Below are 24,007 nucleotides of genomic sequence, written 5' to 3'. Positions count from 1 at the left end.
CAGTGTATGGCATTTAGCAACATCCTGCAGTCAAACAAAACAACCACTGTATAGGCCTATCATGCCCCAGGCCGTTGAATCACATTTGTTATGGAATGACTGTAGTGCAACCAACTCAGTACGCACACTGTTTCATGGCTTTCAGTTGCTGTAGTCTGTTAAACATAAGTGGTGGAAACAAAGTTGCAACTTTTATGACAGAAAACACCTCAACTCACAATGACCAACAACACAGAACATTGGCTATGTCTTGTTTACAAGTGATAGCATGGCCCCAAACAATGCACTTGTGGAATGTTTTGAGTCATGTGATTAAACTGAAGCAAATTAATATAAAAGTTTCAATTTAAATAATACTCTCTTTTGAGTTATTGGGTGAATTGGCATGGGTTTATTCCATTGTTTTGAATGGATGCTTGATTTTAATTCAGGAAACACTGATAGCCTTTAAACAAACAATGGTGCTTAATGTGCTTGAATATATTTTACTTTTACATCAATATGATTTACTTGCATATCAGGCAAGCTAGATGATGATGTGCGTAGCACAGCTACTTCGTAAGCCAGCATGAAGTGTGCATTGCATGTCACTATTATGACGTTACACCGCTGTTTTGACACAGACAATATGTTGTCACAGAAGAGAAAAAACATCAAATTTCACATTGTAGTTGAGTCCTTATTCACTTTTATGCCCATTGAAGTGTTACATTGGAGTCAGTATTTAGATATTTATGAAAAGACAAGGTGGCGGCATTTTTGACAAGTTTAAACATTCTTTTTTTCATCTTTGGACATGGGAAGATAATATCTGGCTCAGTTTGTTTAATTTTGACATGAAAAAACTGATGGTACGCAGACATGTTGGGACGAACGAGGACAGACAAAACCTAAGTTTTCTTCATATAAATCTGTTTTAATTCATTTGCATTTCGGGTAGTGGGTACAACTTGCCACCCAAAATGGGATTAATACATGTGAATATATCAATGTCTTGAAACTCTTTCAAGGTTAAAAAAAAATCAAAAAGTGTTGGGACAAACGGAGACAGACATGATGCTTTAAAATAGCAATTTACAAGAAAAATTAAATGTTCCCTGAAGTATGGAATGAAACATTACAAGTACATTAAGATATAATCAAACAATTAAAGGTTAATTACAACTATTTAAGCAGCACAAGACAAATAAAAATCAGGGTTTTGTGTCGGGACGAACAAAGGACAGACATTTGTGATGTCGGGACGAACAAAGGACAGACATTTGTGATGTCAGGACGAACAAAGGACATACAAAGCAAAACAGGATAAAATACAGTCTGCAAACCACTTTTATTTCATATTCCAAATCATACTGTGTGACAAGTCACAAATTCTACAATGGTGATGACGATGTATCTCAAAATAATTTCTAACTGGTCTATAACCATGGAATATTTTTCAATATAAACAACCCAATAAGGCTGTCCCATCGCCGGAAAATAACAGCTGTTCATTATTTCTGAATTAAATCATATGCATATCAATCATATCTAATTTAGCATAAAAATTCATGAAGTATCATGCAATTATGTCTTCTTTACAACCAACTATAAATGTGTCTACTTTGTAAAAAAAAATGCTTGTGCCTCATGGTATGCCCGAAATATGTTCTAGAAGAAAATTCTTTTGTTTCTAGATATTATTTTGACATTAAGTTACTAATTAACACACCAGGGTAATTACATTGTAATGAAGTTGTAATATATAGTGATAACACATTCCATTACTGTATTAATACATAATTTCATTCCAAGTACAATTGTTTATCGGTAGACAAGATTCCCAACAGCCTGGAATGTGGTTTGGGGTTTTCCAGAAATTAATGTGGGCAGGGCAGGAAGATATTTTCTAAGACTCAGGGACCCCACACGCCCATCAAATTTTAAAACTATAATGCTGTATGCAAGTTGTATATTAAAAATAACAGATTGTGGAATCTTGATATCCCCACCACTCATTAAATATTTTTAAATGTACATCCCAGCCCTCTCAAACATTCATTTAGGAATAACCCTTTATAATTTATATATTCAGTAACTGTTTGACAATTATTCATTGTACTGAATATTTTACAAACCACTTCAAATTGTTGATGAATTCAAAGTATTATCGCAAGACTTAATCAGGAAAAAACTGCGACACAATAAATTATTCCTAGGCAAAGCTGTACAATTGCTGCTATTTTGTATCCACATGAAAAATCATTTTAGAAAAATTAATTTAATTTAATTTAACTTTGAAAGTCTTCCACTGTGCAATTAAACATTAGCTATCCTGTATCTTGAATATTGTTTATCTCAATGACCAATATCAGTTTTGCCATACTCCTTTTTATGTTTATTCAGAAACTGGTTATTGGTGTCCTCTTGGTTCTTGATCTCGTAGTCCATTCTAAAGGTGGACAGGGCGTTAGTCATCTCCTGTATCAACAAGATATATATAATTGCATCACCAATAAAATGTTAAAAATTGAAGAACATTAACATACAAGGCAAGGCAATTCATAGTCCCTCATCGAAAGATAATAAGTCAATAATATATAGGTAAGGTGACCTACTTTAGTATGCTACACTTCACTTTTGCAAGATACACTTGTGCAACACATGGTAAAGTTTGGTGAAAATCGGTCCATTCATAGTGAATCTAATTTGCTATTTTGTTATTATCTATGTGCAGATGAAGATTATTGTTGAAATTGTTGTACAGCTCCAATGCACAGCACATGCTAACATATCTAACCATAAAAACAGTGTTTTCGGGGACTGTCCCTTTAAACAACATTATATTCATGACCAAAAACTTGAATTCTTTCAGTACAACAGTCAGAAATATGATGCAATATTTTGAGTTATATAAAGTTCTATTAAATGTCCTACCTCAAATAATGTCCAATCAATTGCTATTCTGATGTCTTCGAACATGACAGTGTGGTGGATGTCCTTTGCCAGCCATCTTTGTTTCACTTTAGTGAAAAAAGTCACCCATGGCCAATCATCCACCTGTTGAAATCAAAATTATAATATATAATATGTATTTGCCACTTCAACATGATTTCATAAGCAAGCTGCACAGTTTAATTTTATTGAAGGATTCACGAAAGCAGACTGAAGACAGAAGACTGAAAATGTAAATATTGCCCCATGAACAACCAGGTTAATTTTAGATGGGGCTGCCACAAACTCGGCCAACTTTTCATTTGAACCCAGACCCAAATTTCCTGTGGATTTTGAGTTCTAGACTTAACCACTTTGCCACAGTGGTTCTAATAAGCAAAATATAGACTGTATAACTGAATTTAATTGTGATCTAGGAAGTATCAAGACAAGTAATAATTGTAATTTACCATGCTTTTACCAAAGTGAAGCACATCCATATAGTAAATATAAATTTGAAGTTTTGTTTAATATCCAGGTGGTATTTTATTTTTAAGATTAATTTATTAAGCATAAATGAGATTTTGTAATGATATTGTGTATAATTACTTCCCTTTGGAGGATGTGAGTTTCCATTTTGTTAAAAACCAAAAGTATATTGTTGAGTCCAATGTGATCATACTGATAAACAGAGAAATGGACCCATCTATTAATCTACTACATATCGGACTATATATATTTCCCTTGTTGACTTGGAGTAACTCCATCTTGTTTTTATATTGGAAAACACAAAGTTAATTCTGAAGTTTGTTACCTGTCAACTTGTTCAGGATTCATCCGACCCCTATAATCAGCTTTTCGCTTTCGTTCCTGTTCGATGTAGTCTTGGTCACCTTTTTTCAGCTGCCTCCCATCGCCTACACCTCTCACCATTCTAATGAGACCAATAAGTACATTCATTAATTTACAATAAAGCAAAATGCACTGTCAATAAACATATAGATCTATATTTTATTCATAAACAAACTAGGACAACACTTATATTCTGTTACGCCAAGCTAAAAAAACTGAAAAGGGGAGGGGGGAGATATTTTGATTTTTTATGAAATGTTCCCAGGATTAAGGAATAGGGAATTTTTTTATCATTATTTTTTTAATTTAAACTAACTTTTATAAAGCTTGATGTAGACCTACACACTTAAAATCCTAATCTAGGAAACGCACAATTAATTTTGTTCGGCCCTACTTTGAAAAATGTCAGCATTCAAATTAAAAAAACTATAATATAGTTTTGAATGAGTAATTTTTATATGGAGGTATAATTTTCTTTGAAACAGTACAGTTCTCAGGTTTTAATTTACAAAAAGTCATCCATCCTAACCTAAATTCATGTTCACATTTTTTCATGTCATTTATTGTTTTAACCCTTGTATGTAAATGTTTAACATGTTTTACATAGCCCCATGGAAGATTAAAGTAGCTCCAAGATATAAATGAGTCAATTAACTCTTTCAACACCAGTCAACCAGAAGTGTTTACTGCTGGGACACGATATAACTGGAATACTGTTAAAAGCGGCGTTAAACCCAACTCACTCACTCACTCACAAGTTCCCAGAGACTCTTGTGTGATAGATGAAGCCAACATTCATCAAAGAAGATATCTGCTTGTAAAATATATTTGCTGCTACATGTTATACATCAATTGAAAGGTCTGATCCTATAATCCTATATTTTATAAATATGAAAGTTATGTTTTTCACATTATTTAAAATAATGCATAAGTTTGTTGTAAATAAATAAAATGTAAGCTAACACATAGTTAACATCCAGATTAAGGACCAAGGAAGCGAAAACTTGACGATTTTCGGCAAATATAAGATTTCATAAAATCCACTTACCCATTTCTGTTTTATTTTCATTGTTTACGTAATTGGAAAATCATTTTAAAAAGAATTATAAATAGTTTCTGTCATCACCCATTTCCCGATAACAGCGGCTGTCCGCTCAGTAACATGAAGAAATACCCCCGTTTTCGAGACTTCGTATGAATAACACGTTCGTTGAAGAATGGCATATGACACATCGCTGGAAAGCTTATTCCTCCATCTACACGCTCGTAACATGGTCTGGTTTTTGTTCCGTAGTTATAACAATCGATGTCATTGGAATAAAATTGGTTTCTTATGAGGCTTTCTTGCCGAAATCTGCTACAAGGTTCGCGATTAGCCAAATTTGAGCACGTGACCTAAGGCAGCCAATCAAATTACAGCTGTGATAACAAGTTCGTGTTTGGTAATTTTCAGAAGTTGACGAAAGATTTTCGTTAAATCGTATTATTCTGAACGTTTTAAGCAGGAAATCATGATATATATTAAAAATACGGAACTTCGTGAATGCATCGTGCTAGGTTATGAGCTGTGACAAAGATTTTTCATGCATATATTATGGCATTAAACATTGTGTCCGAGCCGAGAATTCAAGGCGATGAAAGCCGAGATGTCATTTGACTTGCATTACACGCGATACACGAACATATGGAAATAATAACCCATCTATGTAAGTTTGATTACTTTTATATATATTTTTGTTGATTTTATTTATTACTTTGTATAATATATTTAAAGATTTGTTTAAAACGTCTATATTTTGCTCTTTGACATGTTCGATGTGGACCCGTTGTGCGATAATTTTATTTTCAATAACATCACGGAAAATAGTGAATACTTTTTTAATTTATCGATGTAAAATGATAAATTGAAAAGGAATACGTATTTCCGACATTGTCAAATGTGATAGATTAAATAAATGAATGATATTACAGGTAGGTCCATAAAAATATATACTATTTTGCCCGACCGAAGTCGTCTGTCTACCAGTTTGTCCGACCGTCAGATAATATGTCCACTTGTTACGACCGACAATAAAATGTCTGTCTCAATGTTATGCCCGAACGAAGTAAGTCTGTCCAACTTTTTCTATGCGAGGCTTTGCGCAAAGCTTGTTCTTATTCATAGTGCGAAGCAAACTCTAGTAGTCGTGTTTAATTGTGTGTTTGAATTACTTTTCTAAAGTACTTGTGGCCGAACTGGTGAAAACTTGAACTATCGTATATAAATCGACTAATTCAATGTTCGCCCGTAACATTGGGTCGCCTGTAACATTTACACTTACCGAGACAGACGTGGAAGCATCCTTCTTCTTTGGCGCCATCTCTGCTGCTGACCAAATTTCGGCAATCATGTAATTCGTATCATGTGGAAACCAACCGGAACTTGGCAAATCCGATGACGGAATATAAACCAGATGACGTGTAGCGATCAGAAAAGTTAAATTATGATCGACAATTCGCCCGTAACAGTGGGACAGAGTTTTCTATAGACGTTTATGATTTGCATTTATTTTCTGTGGTTGCAAACCTGTTTTGATTTCATGTTTAGGTTTAACATACATTGATCACCAACTTTCATTCTGCTTCCGAAGTAACTTTCTGTGGTTTCACAATTCGTTACAAAATGATGTTTTTGTTCACCACCCATCGAGGACAGACATTGTTACGTCCGACACTTGTCAAATTAATTGTACATTTGTATTAATTTTTTTTTTTTTTCAATTTTTTTTTTATTGAAATCTGTTAAAGTACAAAGGTACCTGTTACATTCTGTTAAAATCGTACATTAATATTGAACTGAATGTGGAATACAGCCTACAGATTGGAGGTATGCACAGACATGTAACAAACAGAACTCAGAAAACACACTTGTTTTAATTTAAAAATTCTTTTATTTAATTTATATACATTGTTTAAAAAGCTCAAAATATGTTTACTATCTCCAAAATTCATGATGTATCCAATGTAGTTCAGATTTTGCAGATACTCTCTTTGGAATTAAATTTACAACTGTTTGAAATTCATAGGTATCAAAGTGGGCACTCTAGTGAATAAGGACTCAGTTACCTCAAAAGACCATTTTATAGCCCATACTTGTTCCCAATTTCATGGTAGAACCCTAATTCAACTAATCCTGAAATAAGTTTTCTTTCCTCTCTCACTGTTTTCAGTACAAAATCTAAGCTGTGTGATCAAGTGCTGTTCCCAGCAGACCAGCAAAATCCCATGGAGAAACTTCAGTCGTGAACTCAAAGAGAGCTTGTAATAACCATTAGTAAGATAAATACTACAAATCCATCCCAACTCCAGGAGAACATCAACTAGCCTGGCTCCCTGATTGAATTATACCACACCACCACGGGTAAGGTAGCTGAACTCATGGCTGAGCAAACAGGCAACAAACAACTCCATGCAGAAGCATCCCAGTTAGCGCTACACTCTGCACGTGCATCTGCACATGTGGCAGTTATCACACACAACAACAGCAGCTCTGGGCTGCCTGCCAAATGTTGGCCATGTCTTACTGTGGTGGTTATGATTACAAGACATTATCAAATCTAAAAACATCCTGATTATCTCTGGCAGACACTGCTCTCGGGTTGTTGCCTTTTGAAAGTTATACAAAAACACAATGTCCTTAACATCAGTACCTTACGATTTTATAGACTGTGCATCATATTGGAATTTACAGAGATAAATGTTTTCTAGAAGCATAAATGTTACATCCTATATGAAGATATAGGAATCCCAATAACCTTTTAGATATTGACTGAGCACAGTTGTGAAGGTGTATGGAGGAAACCACTGACATGCCAGTCTGCAGTGCATCGGTAACCTCACCAGCCAGGAATACCACTTAAAGAACACTATTCCCCACTTTTGTTTATTCACAGACCTTTAAGGTAAAAACTAAATGCACCTTTTGCTATGGCTGATAATAAAGATAAATTAACATGACAAAGTAGTGTATATACAGTATTTGAAATGTAGGGTTGTCCTGGGATCCCAGAGGTCCGCTCCTATAGTATTAGAATCTAGGGACCCCTAAATCTTCAACTTCTATAAATAGGGCTATGACAAAGACCCCTTGACTTTCATGCTTTAATTTTCGAACACTGGGACATGATAGAGAATTTTACATCAAGGGAGACAACCATTAGCAAGTGTGCTTATAGAGGAAACAATTATTGGTCTCTGTGGTAACTGTTAACCTTATATCTACAAATATGTTATACATGTCCACCTGTTTTTTTTATTAATTGTGCTATTGTTCCAGCAAGTACACTAAGGATGTGTGTACAGTGCTGATATAGCAGAATAATATATGTGCATCTTTGTTTTCGTTCAACTTGAAGATGAAGATGTTAATCAGCATCTCATACAAAGTTTACTCAGAAGATTTGAAGTACTGAAGTCAGAAAAGACATAAGCCTTCTGCAGGGCTTAAGAAAATTAAAAATATGGCAACAAGGAAGATGTTGCATTGCCCTTGATGTGACCCTCCCTACCTTGTTGATGCTGGTGCACATGGAGACTGGATCGGTTGTCCCCATGAGAGGTGAAGGTTGCATCTCTCTGCACTGCACCATGCTTGGTCACTGTGTAGTTACAATCAATCACTACACTCTCCAAGCTGTAGATACCCATCTTCTGCTTACTCCACTTCTACACGAAAAAACATACAGCCACACTTTCATTCACTGCAGTGTGGCCAGGGCAGAAATCCCACTGACAGTGTTGTAAGCTGAGAAGAAAGCTTGCAGCTGCCATGTACAGCAGGACAGAGGCTGGGTAGACAGCAGCTCCCACAGTTACACCATGTCCTCAATGCCATGCTACATCCTGCTGCAATACACTCGTCTGGCTCATCACTTGGTAGAAGCCTGTAGCTTGGTAGGACTGTACTCTTTCTCTCAAAAGGGCATGTTTGCACATAGCCAACACACTCTGTGGACATGCAAGTTGACATGTATTGAGTGGATACATAGGATGTCATCATACATGACTATCAAATGTGTTGTCACTGAATGTTTACACATAGGTCAACACAAGATGGTCCTGTTGCCATGAAAGTTGACTGATAAGTCACATGAGAAAGTCTTGATGTACATGGGTCAACACAGTCACTGCGGGCATGCATGTTGACTGGACTAGTCTTATGAGAAAGTCTTGTTTGCACATGGGTCTACACAGACACTGCGGACATGCAAGTTGACTGGACTAGTCATATGAGAAAGTCTTGTTTGCGCATGGGTCTACACACACACTGCGGGCATGCCAGTTGAATGATAAGTCACATGAGAAAGCCTTGTTTGCACATGGGTCAACACAGACACTGCGGGCATGCAAGTTGACTGGACAAGTCATATGAAAAAGTCTTGTTTGCATATAGGCCAAGTCACACCTCAGTGTGGGCATGCGAGTTGACTAGACTAACCACATGAGAAAGTTTTGCTGCACAAAGACACACATTGTGTTGACTCATCTATCACCCTGGTTTGCACACAAATCCACACAACAAAGACACGGTTCATGGAGACCGGGTAGGGGAACATCCAATACATTAAAAAACTTATCAAGTACTTATGAAACAACTAACATGTTTGGGTGAAAATCTCAATGTGATCCCACTTTATCAATATGTCTGTCCCTCCCTTTCAGTTAAGAAATTTGAACTAATAGAGAAATAAATAACATCTTAATTTGTGGATATTGACTTTATTGTACCTGGAAGAGCATACTTGTCATAATTCTTTCAGTTTGATTCAAGTTCTGCCCTCTATTTAGTTATTTTAAACTCTACAAAATGTGAAAGCCAGCTGTCCAATAACAATACTGTGTATCTCTGAAAGTCTATTTTAAAGATAAGGTATCTCACACTACATCTAATAAAATAATAGTCATAAACCATTATTAAAGCATTTGGTAAGACATCAAAAGAAAGAAAAGATAATTGTTTTTTAGCAGATTCATGTTGTCCCAATAACATCACTCAACTCTGTTACAAGATTTATTTGATTTGATTCAACCTGGTCAAAGGGGAGTAAATATGTCAACTTCCTTTAAAAGAGGAAGTTCCAAGCCTTTTTCAACCATAATCAAGGGCTGGAATGACCTTTGTGAGGAAATTCCAACATCCCGATCAATCTTGATGTCAATGGTGAGCAGAGTATGTTTTTTCTTAGTCAACACCTTTACCTAAGTAATAAAGAAAGTACTGCACCAAATATTGTTTTTATTTTTTCATAAATCTTACACTTATAATCACAAATAAAAGTCATAATTTTTTTTCAATTTTATGGACCATGTGGTAAAATACATATTAATTAAGGATTCAACACTGTTACATTGAACTCCGTTACAAATCATTGTGTAACAGAGGTGAATATCTCAAAATTAGGGGTTGAAATAAGTTATTTATACACACAATTACCACAGAAACTAAACAGATTAGTTAATTTACCATGTAAATGAATGACTTCAATAGCAAGTAAGTGTGTTGACCATGATACCAGAGGTATAACCAGCCAAACACACCTCTTGTTTCTTTCAGATATTGCCAACAATCTGGAATAAACTTCAGAAAATCTATGGTTGAAAGCCACCCTCCAGACAATTCTCATGCTATTTTGTGTTCTTGTCAATGTTTTCAAGACAGTTAATCTTGACTCTCAATCATCATCTTTGATATGGCCATATTGTAGTTTCTGTGTTTGATAAATGAGTTTTGTAAAGTTCAGAATAACAAAAACTTGGAGAGAATGTGATTGTTTTGTTTGTTTCTAACATGATGTCATCGGATTGAAATGCAGAAATTCTGGAGTTGATACTCAATTGAATGGAAGAGGATGTAATCCTTATGACGCGTGTGTATGTGTGTGTGTGTGTGTGTGTGTGTGAAATAGGCTTTGTATTTATACAGTGGTTTTAAATATGTCACAAACGTAAGAGAATTTAATAGACTATTGACTGATTATTGACAAACACAATACTACACAACACAAACCAATCTTTCGTTTTTGGAAACTAAAAAGTGGTAACATCAAGTTTTTATCTCTACAAAAATGATAATTTCTAGCTGTGAGTTTAAAGGCATATATATACTCACAGCTACTACTGTCAAGGACATATAGAAGTTTGAGCTACATCCATACTGAGTCTGTGCCAAGACTGATACAACACACTGCTATATACAGATTACACTTCAAAAGTAACTCAGCATGAAGGTAAATGGAAGCACCTGCTAAACTGCCCAAAACAGCAAGCTACATATCAAATCATTATACCTAAGCTTTATATAATACCAGATTCCAGCTTCCAGCTTCCAGATGTTTTTGTATTTTTCTTGTAAAACCTCCTACTTGTGGTTGCATCATACTGCACATGACCATGAGAAGCATTTGATGCCTCGTCTCTACCAACCTAGATGTAACTGACACATGGCAGATTAATCTACCTCCACCTACTAGCTGGAGATATCACTGTTTTATTTAAGCAGTTCCTTAATTTAGTTCAGGACAATCTATACACTTCCTAAATAATCATGTCCTTAAATATCAAACACAGCTGTAAACAGACTGATATACAGTAACTATTGAGATGTGTATATCAACCTAGAAAACTGGCTGTCATAATATGCTGAGACTTATTAAAATACTGTGATAACCTGTTACCCTTGAGCTTTTCCCTCGATCAAGGTTTTACATTTTCAACCCAGACCTCAGAATCTTGTCTTAACTGTAACTTAGACTACCAACATGCCCTGTTAACATTCATTATCTCTACAGTTGAATCCAGTTTTAGATGACCAACATGCCCTGTTAACATTCATTATCTCTACAGTTGAATCCAGTCTTAAATGACCAACATGCCCTGTTAACATTCATTATCTCTACAGTTGAATCCAGTTTTAGATGACCAACATGCCCTGTTAACATTCATTATCTCTACAGTTGAATCCAGTTTTAGATGACCAACATGCACTATGAACACTCGTCATCTCTACAGTTGAATCCAGTCTTAAATGACCAACATGCCCTGTTAACATTCATTATCGCTACAGTTGAATCCAGTTTTAGATGACCAACATGCCCTATGAACACTTGTTATCTCTACAGTTGAATCCAGTTTTAGATGACCAACATGCGCTATGAACACTTGTTATCTCTACAGTTGAATCCAGTCTTAAATGACAAACATGCCCTGTTAACAAGATAAAATGCATGATAAAATGAAAATAGTATTCTGTAAATATTTTACTTTTCCAAATGTATACCTTGTTTCAATAGCCAACTAGATATTCATTCAGAAAATGCTCACAAATATATATCAGACAATAATAAGAGGTTCCATCTCTACACCAGTGCAACCTATTATTAAATTGCAACCTTATATTTATGTCTACATACACCAAGTGCATATAAAAAAAACCCTCAAATTTGCACCTGACTAACCTTTAGTTGTCCAAATGAAATCTTTGAACACACTCAATACCTATTAGCTGTATTTACCACACTACATCACAAATCCCTGTGTTATGTGTAATTAGTCATTCGTTCTTGGGCATGACATCATCAAACTGTGGGCACGTTTCAACTTTGATAAATTTATGAGACCAAGGCGCATCCTGGTTTTGTCTGGTGCAAGTTAAATTAAGTTTTTTAAATTGAGCCTTGGCTTGGCAAATGTTTAAAGTTTTGTCATTGTGTCGACTAATGCAAAGAAATGTACATTGTATGATGGTACATGCATAGTTTTTAACCTTGATCGACAAAATTAGGGGTCCAGGGTACATCCAATAATTATTTTAAAAAGGTCCTTACAGGACATAAGGGAGTCCTGTTAAGTAATGAAATAGTGTAGTGTACTGTACGGTTTGACAATTACTTTAATTACAGGACTTATATTTCTTGTCAAGAAATGGGAACATGGAATGTTACTGTGAGTTCCTCGGGATGCAATATATTTTTTTTCTGCTTCCGTTCTATTTATTGTGTGTACTGGTTGCACATTTCTGCGTCACTTAAAACCCTTGTATATGTACTTGTTGAACAATCACAACACTATTGCTATAGCTGCCCCACTTTAGTGTAAAATACTTTTTTTTAAAAATTGCCAAAGATAATGTCATTGCAATGACCCACTGACAAAATTTTCAGAGACCATGCACCAACAGACTGTGTAAGAAGGCTAGGTTGTACAGAAATACCCAGATGATTGAAAATGTAATAGTAGAAGGCAGCGCTTTCTGGTTCAACCAACACCTAGGGCTTAACTGCCTGTCTGTTACTTCAACATCACCCTGGAATATAGGTTCAACCAGCATACAGGGCCTACTCCCTTCCTGGCAGACAGTGTTACTTCACCATCACCATGGAATATAGGTTCAACCAGCACACAGGGCCTACTCCCTTCCTGGCAGACAGTGTTACTTCACAATCACCATGGAATATAGGTTCAACCAGCACACAGGGCCTACTCCCTTCCTGTCAGACAGTGTTACTTCACCATCACCCTGGAATATAGGTTCAACCAGCACACAGGGCCTACTCCCTTCCTGGCAGACAGTGTTACTTCACCATCACCCTGGAATATAGGTTCAACCAGCACACAGGGCCTACTCCCTTCCTGTCAGACAGTGTTACTTCACCATCACCCTGGAATATAGGTTCAACCAGCACACAGGGCCTACTCCCTTCCTGGCAGACAGTGTTACTTCACCATCACCCTGGAATATAGGTTCAACCAGCACACAGGGCCTACTCTCTTCCTGGCAGACAGTGTTACTTCACCATCACCCTGGAATATAGGTTCAACCAGCACACAGGGCCTACTCCCTTCCTGGTAGACAGTGTTACTTCACCATCACCTTGGAATATAGGTTCAACCAGCACACAGGGCCTACTCTCTTCCTGGCAGACAGTGTTACTTCACAATCACCCTGGAATATAGGTTCAACCAGCACACAGGGCCTACTCTCTTCCTGGCAGACAGTGTTACTTCACCATCACCCTGGAATATAGGTTCAACCAGCACACAGGGCCTACTCCCTTCCTGGGAGACAGTGTTACTTCACCATCACCTTGGAATATAGGTTCAACCAGCACACAGGGCCTACTCTCTTCCTGGCAGACAGTGTTACTTCACCATCACCCTGGAATATAGGTTCAACCAGCACACAGGGCCTACTCCCTTCCTGGTAGACAGTGTTACTTCACCATCACCTTGGAATATAGGTTCAACCAGCACACAGGGCCTACTCTCTTCCTGGCAGACAGTGTTACTTCACCATCACCCTAGAATATAGGTTCAACCAGCACACAGGGCCTACTCTCTTCCTGGCAGACAGTGTTACTTCACCATCACCCTGGAATATAGGTTCAACCAGCACACAGGGCCTACTCCCTTCCTGGTAGACAGTGTTACTTCACCATCACCCTGGAATATAGGTTCAACCAGCACACAGGGCCTACTCCCTTCCTGGCAGACAGTGTTACTTCACCATCACCCTGGAATATAGGCTCAACCAGCACACAGGGCCTACTCCCTTCCTGGCAGACAGTGTTACTTCACCATCACCCTGGAATATAGGCTCAACCAGCACACGGGTCCTACTCTCTTCCTGGCAGACATAACTTGACACGACTACACAGTCAGTAGTCAATCAACGGAGGGTAGGATGAAAACAATGTTCATTTGACCTGTCAATTAAGGCAAGAGGCAATAAGAACTGCAACAGTCAGACTGTAACGAACCGGAAGAAATATGTCCGGGAGAAGGCGGCTGTTTTAAATTACACGGCCAGTTACAGCCAGATTCAAACATTACTTCCCTGATTACGGTAAAACACAGTTGGAAAAATGCTAGTTAGAAATGAAACCCGAAGACATGAAAGTTGAATCGAGGCGAACGGGGGGAAAAAACAGGCAAGCGACCTTGCTCGTTTGCTTTTTCATTCATTCTCGGACTTTTTCGGTTTCAAAGGGTAATTTGAACAATGAATATGCATGAAAGTCGCTAAATGTCCTGTGCATGACGATACACGTGAGCAGAATTCCCTCGACTGTAATACTGGGATTCCCCGACATTCCGCAGTAATAAAATTAGTGCGCCTCTGTGGGTGTGGCTTGATTTTTTACATTCATTGGGAAATGAATGCAATAACACGTGACCAATTCAGCTAATCAGAATTCAGGAATTTCAATGAACACAACGGAAATTTAATTATTTCATCATCATCCTGGAATATAGGTTCAACCAGCATACTGGGTTCCAGCATTAGGTTTTATTTCGCTCACATGAAATATTGATTTAATTTTTTCAGATAAATATAGTATTTCATCATTTAATACATAACAATACCTCATATTACATCATGATGATAAACTCATATTACATGAACTGAGAGAGGGGAGGACAGGTCATTTCTGTGCCATCATTCATACACGACAAGGCCATAGTCTTATTCCTTTCTCTCCTTGTTTTACTCCTCTGTAGATACCAGAAATATTCAACATGTTGCACATGATGCTTCAGGAAAGTGACTGTCATGACTTTAAGAAAGTAAGACCCTATAATGCTATAAATGAAAGAATATATAATATAAGACAAATGAACATTCACTTGAAAATCTGCACTAATTACCCCACCCCACCCCCCAACCCCATTACTATCAAATTATCATATATTTTATACTTTCATTGTTTGACTCTGATTAGATGATACAAAATAGATTGAATACAAGTCATTCCTGATAAAAAGAGTTCTTCCTTTGCTAGTTGTTACTAGCTATCGAATCAGTTAAAGTGGAGATCATTATCTTTTAATAAAAACTTTCACAGTAAATAAAAGATTATTTTCTTTGCTCTTGAAGCAGTGTACATGTATTTATGTTGTCAGTAAACACAGTCTAAGGGGGATAACTCATGACAGTCTATGTAGAGCCCCGTGCTCGCTAGCTCATCTGGCTCTAAAAGAATTTTGATACAAAGGCAAAAAACAGCCCTAAGGACATGAAGGACAAATTAGCTAACAAGGCATGAATTAGCTTACAAGGCATTAGGAATGACACTTTTTACAAGAATCTTTTTCAGAAAATATTTATACATTTAATAGATGTACAATTTATTTAAATCAAACAGGTAAATAATGATATTTCCAATAGATGTGGTATGAGCACCCTTGTGACCGGAATATTTACATGTCTTGCAACATCAACAATGGCCAAAGTTGGTAACTTATTATGACAGTGAAGAAACTTAACTACTTGTACATAGTTTCTGATAAATATGATGTCATGGGTCAAATAAAGTGATTGATGAAAAGACAGGCATTCACATAAATCATCACACTGACAATGTCAGATAAAGAAATGCATTCAAAATGTGATCATGCAGTGTTTTGCAGATGATAACATGCAATAAACAAGAGGAAGGGCCCCTACGGTGTCCTCCCATTAGTTAGACAGCCAGTTGTTAGACACCTTAAAATAACAACTTTTCTGGTTGAGTGGACAACAAAGTGCAATGCTGTTACCTTGATTGATAATGGAATGACCCATAGCTAAACATCAAGATAAAACAAAACAAAAAGACGTGTTAAGTCAGATGTACTTATTTTATAAACGTTCATCTCAGATTTGGCTGTTACCTCAGATGTATATACACATATATTAAATTTAGTCATGATATGTACACAACGTCATACTCAGTTCATCCTGTTGTCAGACTAAGGTCTTTAGGCAAGTTTCAGGAGGTGGCCCACAGCATCTAAAAACTGAACTGGAGTCTTCTGACCAAGGCATAGATGGTCTTTCAATCTGATGATCCGGTGGTCTATCTCGCGATACACTCGCTTGTGGCTGGGTGGTGCTGCATGTTCAATACGTCTGATGACCTCTGAAGGAAGGCAGAAGGGGTATCTCGTTGTCATCTTCTTGTGCTAGCTGGTCATTGTAGAGGGAGTGCATCTTGGTTGTTTCTTCACGGGCGCGCTTTCGAAGTGTGCTGAGGAACTTGAGTTTGTTGACATGTTCTGGTGGATGGTTGTGCTCAGTCTGGTTCTGGAGGAAGTCGTCATTTGTTGTGCATCTACCAGTGCAGGTCTTGATAAGACACCTCCAGTGGGTGCTGCTCTGTCTTTCTCAATTTCGGTTGTAGAGATATCCATCCAGAAGAATCTGAGGTGTGCCTCTCTGTGACATAATATATTCCACTTTCCTTAACCAAGCCATTCTGATAATGCTACCATGATCTGCCAGTAATAATATTTATATCACAGTTGGTTAAACTGAGTAGATTCTGGCAAATTGATAGTAAAAGATTAATTGTTTTATATTAAGAATGTTATTATAACAAGCAGCTAAGTGCAAGTGTAACTTGAGTCGTAGTCTAGTTGAGAAGTTCTTCATTTTCCACAAGTTTTAAAGATCAAACACTACATATTGGATTAACATAATAACTTATAATCAGAGTGCAACATGCAACTGGAGTAGCAACTGGAGTAGCAACTGGAGTAGCAATCTAGTAAATAACTATAACAATAAATAAGTAGAAAACAAGTATTTGTCACAGAGTGACGAAATATCCCCCGCCATATACACCATAATTCCAAATATGAAGACAATCCAGCGATTAGTTCTTGAGATATTGTGGCAACACCGTTTTCCAACTCCAAAAACAGATTTGCCTGCTGTGACCTTGAAAATGGGGTCAAGGTCACCAAATCTGACAGGTGTATGCGGTGTCTGTATATACACTATAGTTCCAAATATGAAGACAATCCAGCGATTAGTTCTTGAGATATCGCGGCAACACCGTTTTCCAACTCCAAAAGCAGATTTGCCTGCTGTGACCTTGAAAATGGGGTCAAGGTCACCAAAACCGACTGGTGTCTGCGGTGTCTGTATAAACACCATAGTTCCAAATATGAAGACAATCGAGAGGTTTAGTTCTTGAGATATCGCGGCAACACCGTTTTCTAACTCCAAAAGCAGATTTGCCTGCTGTGACCTTGAAAATGGGATCAAGGTCACCAAAACCGACTGGTGTCTGCGGAGTCTGTATATACACTATAGTTCCAAATATGAAGACAATCCAGTGTTTAGTTCTTGAGATATCGCGGCAACACCGTTTTCCAACTCCAAAAGCAGATTTGCCTACTGTGACCTTGAAAATGGGATCAAGGTCACCAAAACCGACTGGTGTCTGCGGTGTCTGTATATACACCATAGTTCCAAATATGAAGACAATCCAGTGTTTAGTTCTTGAGATATCGCGGCAACACCGTTTTCCAACTCTAAAAGCAGATTTGTCTGCTGTGACCTTGAAAATGGGATCAAGGTCACCAAAACCGACTGGTGTCTGCGGAGTCTGTATATACACCATAGTTCCAAATATGAAGACAATCCAGTGTTTAGTTCTTGAGATATCGCGGCAACAAACAGGTGGGACGTACGGACGGACGTACGGACGGTCGTGAATACTATATCCCCCGCTTCGCGCTTTCGCGCGGCGGGGGATAATAAGTAGAGAAAGATCAAACAATGAACCTTAAGACATGCCTAATTTGTTCACTGAGTAGGACTGTACCATTTTTATGGGTACTGCCCTAATTAATCCCTTACCTCAGTGTCTGACAACTGGCTGTCTAACAACTGGCTGTCTAACTAATGGGAGATAACCGGCCCCTACCATGTGTGACCATGTTTCATTTTCTGAGGAGAGCAAGATGGTTCTACTACCTACATCATTTCATGTTTGAAAATGATGTTTTTAAAGGAAGCGTTTCCTGAGATACCTAGCAATGTACAGCTGTACTCCTGGTATTTGGCACCATGCTGGGTGGCATAGTTGAGGGTAATTAAAGGCTCAGTGAATCATAATTCTGCTCTCTAACTCCATTTGCAAGCACAATGATAGAAACATTTTTACTCTACTAGTCCTTAAAAAAATAAAATATAGTAAAACTCTTAAAAATGGCAAAATTCTACTGGTCCATGAGATACCTTAAGAGACAGTACGTCAACATTTGTGTGTGCTTTTATATCACACATGAAATAAGTTCCTAGTGTGACGTCACATGCCCGATTCAATTCTCAAACCAAAACAATAGAGCTCCACACGGTGAAGCCAACAACGCAAGCACTGTGCAGGATAATCTGGCATCAGTTATGTTTTTATTAGAGGCTAATTAAAGAGAAATTTCGTGTGTTTTTTCTTACGGATGAGTTACAAAATACTTATTACTAGCTTGATTTGATTAGAAGCGAGTGTTTATAAAGCCTTGATTACAAATTGTAATATACAATATAAATATACCATGGTCGTACGAAGCCAATCTCTCCTACCAAAGTTCCTTGCGGCCAGCCTACCTCTGGCACATCTCACGTACATAGTCCATTCATGTGTTTTTCATCAGTTTCATTTTGGACGAGTCTACACATTTAGAAAAGAATAACTTTCATTGAGAAAATATCCTAAAATGTGAAGAACTATTTCCATTTGCACATTTATCCTCCATGTGCAGTCATCCAAGCCCTATAAAGAGCTAGCGATTTGGTCACTTTGATGGGTAAATCTATATTGTCAAGCACCTCACTGTCACAGTTCTAGTAGTAAGTGTATATAATTATGCAAAACAATATGTAAAGCACACCAAAAGGCTTGCATTAGGACTGCCTGTTCTTATTGCAGAGTAAGTGCGTTTGTGTATAAACAAGAGAAAAATTTGATTGTGTGATAAGCCTACACCGGCAGTATGGCAGAGCTGCAGATAACTTTTTGAGCAATTGAGTTTTTACTCCAAGGTTTCTATTTTAATTGGGTTATTACATTTTTCATTTGGTAACTAATATTTTTTCACTCATCTATTCATCACTCTATCGGAATTCCTTTTTGTGTCCATGTTGGATGGGTTTGGGTTGTTAATTATACAGTTAATAGTACTGCTATTTTGCTGTTTGTATGGTGTCTTCCCAATATGACTACTGTTTCAATACACATACATCACGGTTAATTAATTAAGGGTGCATATAACACATTAGAGCGTATAATACACGAATAAATAAGTGTACATTGATCAATCGAAAAGGATGCTAATTGGGATTGTTCACTAGCCAATATATTAACAAACATCGCTGTGGGCGCTTATTAGAGCGGGGCGCTTATTACATCGAATACAGTACTTTTCAAAAGATATAAAGTTTTATGGAATTCCTCTCAGTGATCTATCATCTCTTCACGCAATGTCAATGAATATGCTCAGCGATGTTGAGAGTTTTCAATATTTGTGTACTAAATATAGCCTGCAGTGGCACATTTTATAGCAATTTTTACTTTCAATATTTTTTCCGGTTTTAACATAATTCATATGGATAAATGAATCATTAATGGCAACTAAAATGCTTATTATATATTTTTTGAATCAGTAGTTTTGATTATTATGCTCAGGAATACAGTTTATTAGGAACTTATTTATTGACATTGTACACATCTAAATGTCACATCCGAACACTATCTATGTACCATGGTACCCTTCTAATGCATTTTCAAGCATGGGAGCCTAAGACCTGAAACGTGCAAATAAATGCACTTGTTAGGATATTCTTGTTTATTTTATTGTTTTGACATTTTCAGTTGCATTTCTTCTTCTGATAAAAACGTTGAATGAGCAGGATGAAATAGTTTTGTCATGATTATGTCAAATGTTTTGGTTACAGAAATCTGTCATGGAATATCCACCCAAGCCACTTTCAATCGTCTGAAATGAGTCAAAAGCCGACTCACCTGGCATCAGTAGCCATGCCTATGCCCTTCAAGTTCCTTACTATGATCCATTAAAGCCCTGTCATTCATTTATGCTCGTGAATTGCAAAGTATGACACCTGGAGCCATTTTTGCCATATTGTTACACGTTTGGGATAACATGGTACATCTGGCAGTGGATGTGGAGGTTGTAATGGACCTATGTTGCTTGGCTTGGTTTCCTTAGGAGGTGGAATGTCAGACTGTGACATTGTCGTGTTTCCATGAGAGGACCCGGCACGAGGTACATAGCAGGAACATTAAGGTTGGGAACTGCACTTTCCTGTATCAGATTCCAAATGTCTCTTTGAGGTGAAAAACCCTGACCTCGGCACTGATGAGGTGATCAATATGGACGTGCATGCCGTGACCACTAGAATTTACTATGTAGCTGACAGGACCAAGTCTTTGCATCACTATTATTAGTGTCCATTTATCTGGACCTCTATATCATTTCACAGCAACATGGTCTCTAGGACAAAAAGTTCTTAACTTCTTTGAGCCTTGAGACACTTGTTCCTTCTGTTGTTTTTCAACAAGGTCGGGTCGCATACAGGGTTGGAGCAAGTTGAGTCTTGTTCTGATGTTTCATGAGAACATTCCTTCAGCAGGAGATCTTCCTGTTGTGCAATGAGGAGTAGATTGATACTTGATGAGTAATCATGACACCAGAGTTTGTGACTCGTTTTCATCTGTGAATGTCTTCAAAAGATTCTTCAATACTTGAACAAATCTTTCAGCAGCACCATTTGTCTGTGGATGATATGGCGAACTTCTCTTGTCTATAATTCCATTTTGTGTCATAAATGCAGCAAACTCTATAGAAGCAAACTGGGGCTCCTTGTCCAACACCAGTTCAAATGGCAGGCCATGAGTAGCAAAGATATGTCTAAGCACCATTATTGTCCTTGTGGCCATCATCGCACGTATCGGATAAATTTGAGGCCACTTTAAGTACGCATCTGTTAGAATGAAGAAACGATGACCCTTGTATTCAGCAAAGTCAACATCAACATGTTCACATGGTTGTCTTGCTACTGGCCATTCATGTGGGGGAGCTGATGACGACAGTGTGGCTTTAACTTCAATGCACTGTCCACATGACTTTACCACTGCTTCTACATCTTCATCCAATGTTGGCCACCACACAAAGCTTCTGGCTAGACTCCTCATTCTAACAATACCTGTATGTTCACTGTGCAGTTTGTCCAGGACACGATTTTGAAGAGTAGGGGGAATGATGGCTCATAGTCCCCACAGAGACCTTGCTCAATCGATAGTTCATGTTGCCTACTACAATAGGGTTTCATGTCATCTTTTGCATATGAAGGCCATCCATTCAGAGTGTAGCAAAGCACCTTGGACAAAACAAGATCTCTCTCTGTGGCTTCAGCTATGTCTCTGGCTGTTGCTGGTAGCTTATTGACTCCGTAAAGTGGAACACTGGGGTTTCTTGGAAAAAATTGAAGGGCAACTTGCAAAGCCAAAAAATGGTAACCTATTGTAGGCATATAGTCCCTTGTGTGTGTTAATGACTAACAACTTCTTTGTTTCCTCTACTTCTTTTAACTGGTGAAACACCTTCGTCAAATCGATCTTGGAGAAAACTGTGCTACCTGCCAAAGTAGCAAAAAGATCTGCTGGCATAGGAAGAGTGGTGTCCCTGTCGCGTCTGTGCTGTGACGTACAATGGCACTATATGGTTGCTTCTGTTGTATTCTACATCCACTTCAACGGTACCAAGAAGGGGAATTGTCTGTTGTGAGTATTACTTATCTTCATAAACATTTCGTGGAATAATTGATACACCTGAGCCTGTGTCAACTTTCATCCAAATTGGCTTATGTTTACCACTATTCATACAGCCTCGGAGTTGTTGGACGTATTGTGAAAATTTCCAAGTAAATCTACTCTGTCGTCATTGTGCCTCTCAACGTCTTCTACAAGACGAGTAGCATTAACATCCCCGCTTGAGCTGAATACAGACTGCAAATGCCCTACTTTACCGCATTTGTTGCACTTGTAGTTCAGCATTTGGTTGCCTTGTGGTTTGAGAATCCACATCGATAACATTTCTTTGATTCGAGGCAAAACTGTTCAAAACATTCAATATAAGTAGAAATGTCACATTAAGTGTCATCAAACTCTTCTATTTTCCGAACAAGGCCATCACAAATGTCAACAAAACTAGGGTTGTAAATGGTAAGTTTATTGTACCTACAGTTTGCATCGTCACACATCCATGGATCCATAAATAGAAATCACAAACACGGTCCAATCTCTTTTTGAATTTCCAATAATCCAATGTTGAAAAGTTTGCACGCACAATTGAAAATGTCAGCAGAAATCTGTATTGGCAAATACACCTCATCCAAGAACAATACTTGTGACTTCTTCAAAAATAAACTGTGTGTTCACTGAGCCCATCCCCGTCACCACTTTTATGTGTGACATCCTCTTTCAGCTAACTGAGTGAAAATACATCTGGACATTCATTTAGTTTATTTCAGACTGTGTTGAAGAAACCGGTGACATCATGTTATGACATCACGGAAAAGCGTATTCTGTGAAAGCGAGCACGTAAACAATAACACGACAGTGAGACCTGACTGTGCAGTGTGAATAGTGCACATAAGGTGGAGGACAACAGTGGTGATGTATTGTCATATATGTTGATCACTTGATGTCAATATGTAGAAAAGTCTATCATCAAAATAAAGTGAAGGGTTCTGCGGGCTTTTTTTACCTACAGAACTTTATGATAATACAATTATGACAGGTCGGCCTAAATGTATCGATGTGAGCATAGTGCTGTAAACGTTTCAGTCACAAATCTCAAGAAACGGCCAATGGGACACCACAATCTGCTTAGTATTTCTAAATGTAGTGTTCTCGGCCGTGATGTAGGGTCATATGTCTTTAGACTGTCTCGGCTAACGTCATCCAAGAGGGCTAGTATTTGACTCGTCAGTGACAGTGCTGACAGTAGTCTATATATGACTCAGAACATTATTCGAATACCCATACTAAATGCGTACAATGCACTTGCAAACAATAAACTATGGACATGGTTCGAACTCTCACAGAAAAAAATAAACATCCACAGTTTTTGACAACCGGAAGTATGATCTTACCTCGACCATGGTACCCCGATGTTGAATTTCCCATGACGGAGGCGACAGCTTCTCGTGCGTCCTTGAAAGATTATTTGCAAAGTGGCTACCGTAATATACCCTTGATATCAAGGCCTCATTTGATCCAACATCAAGCACTCTGAGCTTGTTTTTCCACCTGCAGACGCCATTCTGACCGGAAGTGCGCGAAATCAAATTCTTCGTCGCTTAACGCATGAGTTTAGACATAATAACACATACTTAAGCACATACTTCAAGATCTTAATT

The 24,007-nt window shown here is 37.7% G+C and overlaps 1 protein-coding gene across 2 annotated transcripts in view; it reads right to left on the bottom strand.

The window, feature by feature from the left end:
* Nucleotides 1-23,944, bottom strand: part of LOC124116157 (protein neuralized-like) — a 59,261-nt gene extending 35,317 nt beyond the window's left edge. Inside the window, exon 1 of one of the 2 annotated variants that reach the window (XM_046477411.2) lies at nt 23,741-23,944. In XM_046477411.2, the coding sequence (XP_046333367.1) occupies nt 23,741-23,774 (34 nt within the window). In that variant the 5' untranslated portion in view covers nt 23,775-23,944. Of the gene's footprint in view, nt 1-8,312; nt 8,677-23,740 lie in introns of those variants that run through there. The other variant, XM_046477402.2, reaches the window with a different exon arrangement.
* Between the last annotated feature and the right edge of the window lie 63 nt (nt 23,945-24,007).

This window comes from Haliotis rufescens, unplaced genomic scaffold (assembly GCF_023055435.1).
Source record: "Haliotis rufescens isolate VD_foot unplaced genomic scaffold, xgHalRufe1.0.p SCAF_12, whole genome shotgun sequence".
NCBI classification, from domain to species: Eukaryota; Metazoa; Mollusca; class Gastropoda; order Lepetellida; family Haliotidae; genus Haliotis; species Haliotis rufescens.
Note: the sequence above shows the minus strand (reverse complement) of the source record. Positions and strands in the feature narration are given on the sequence as shown.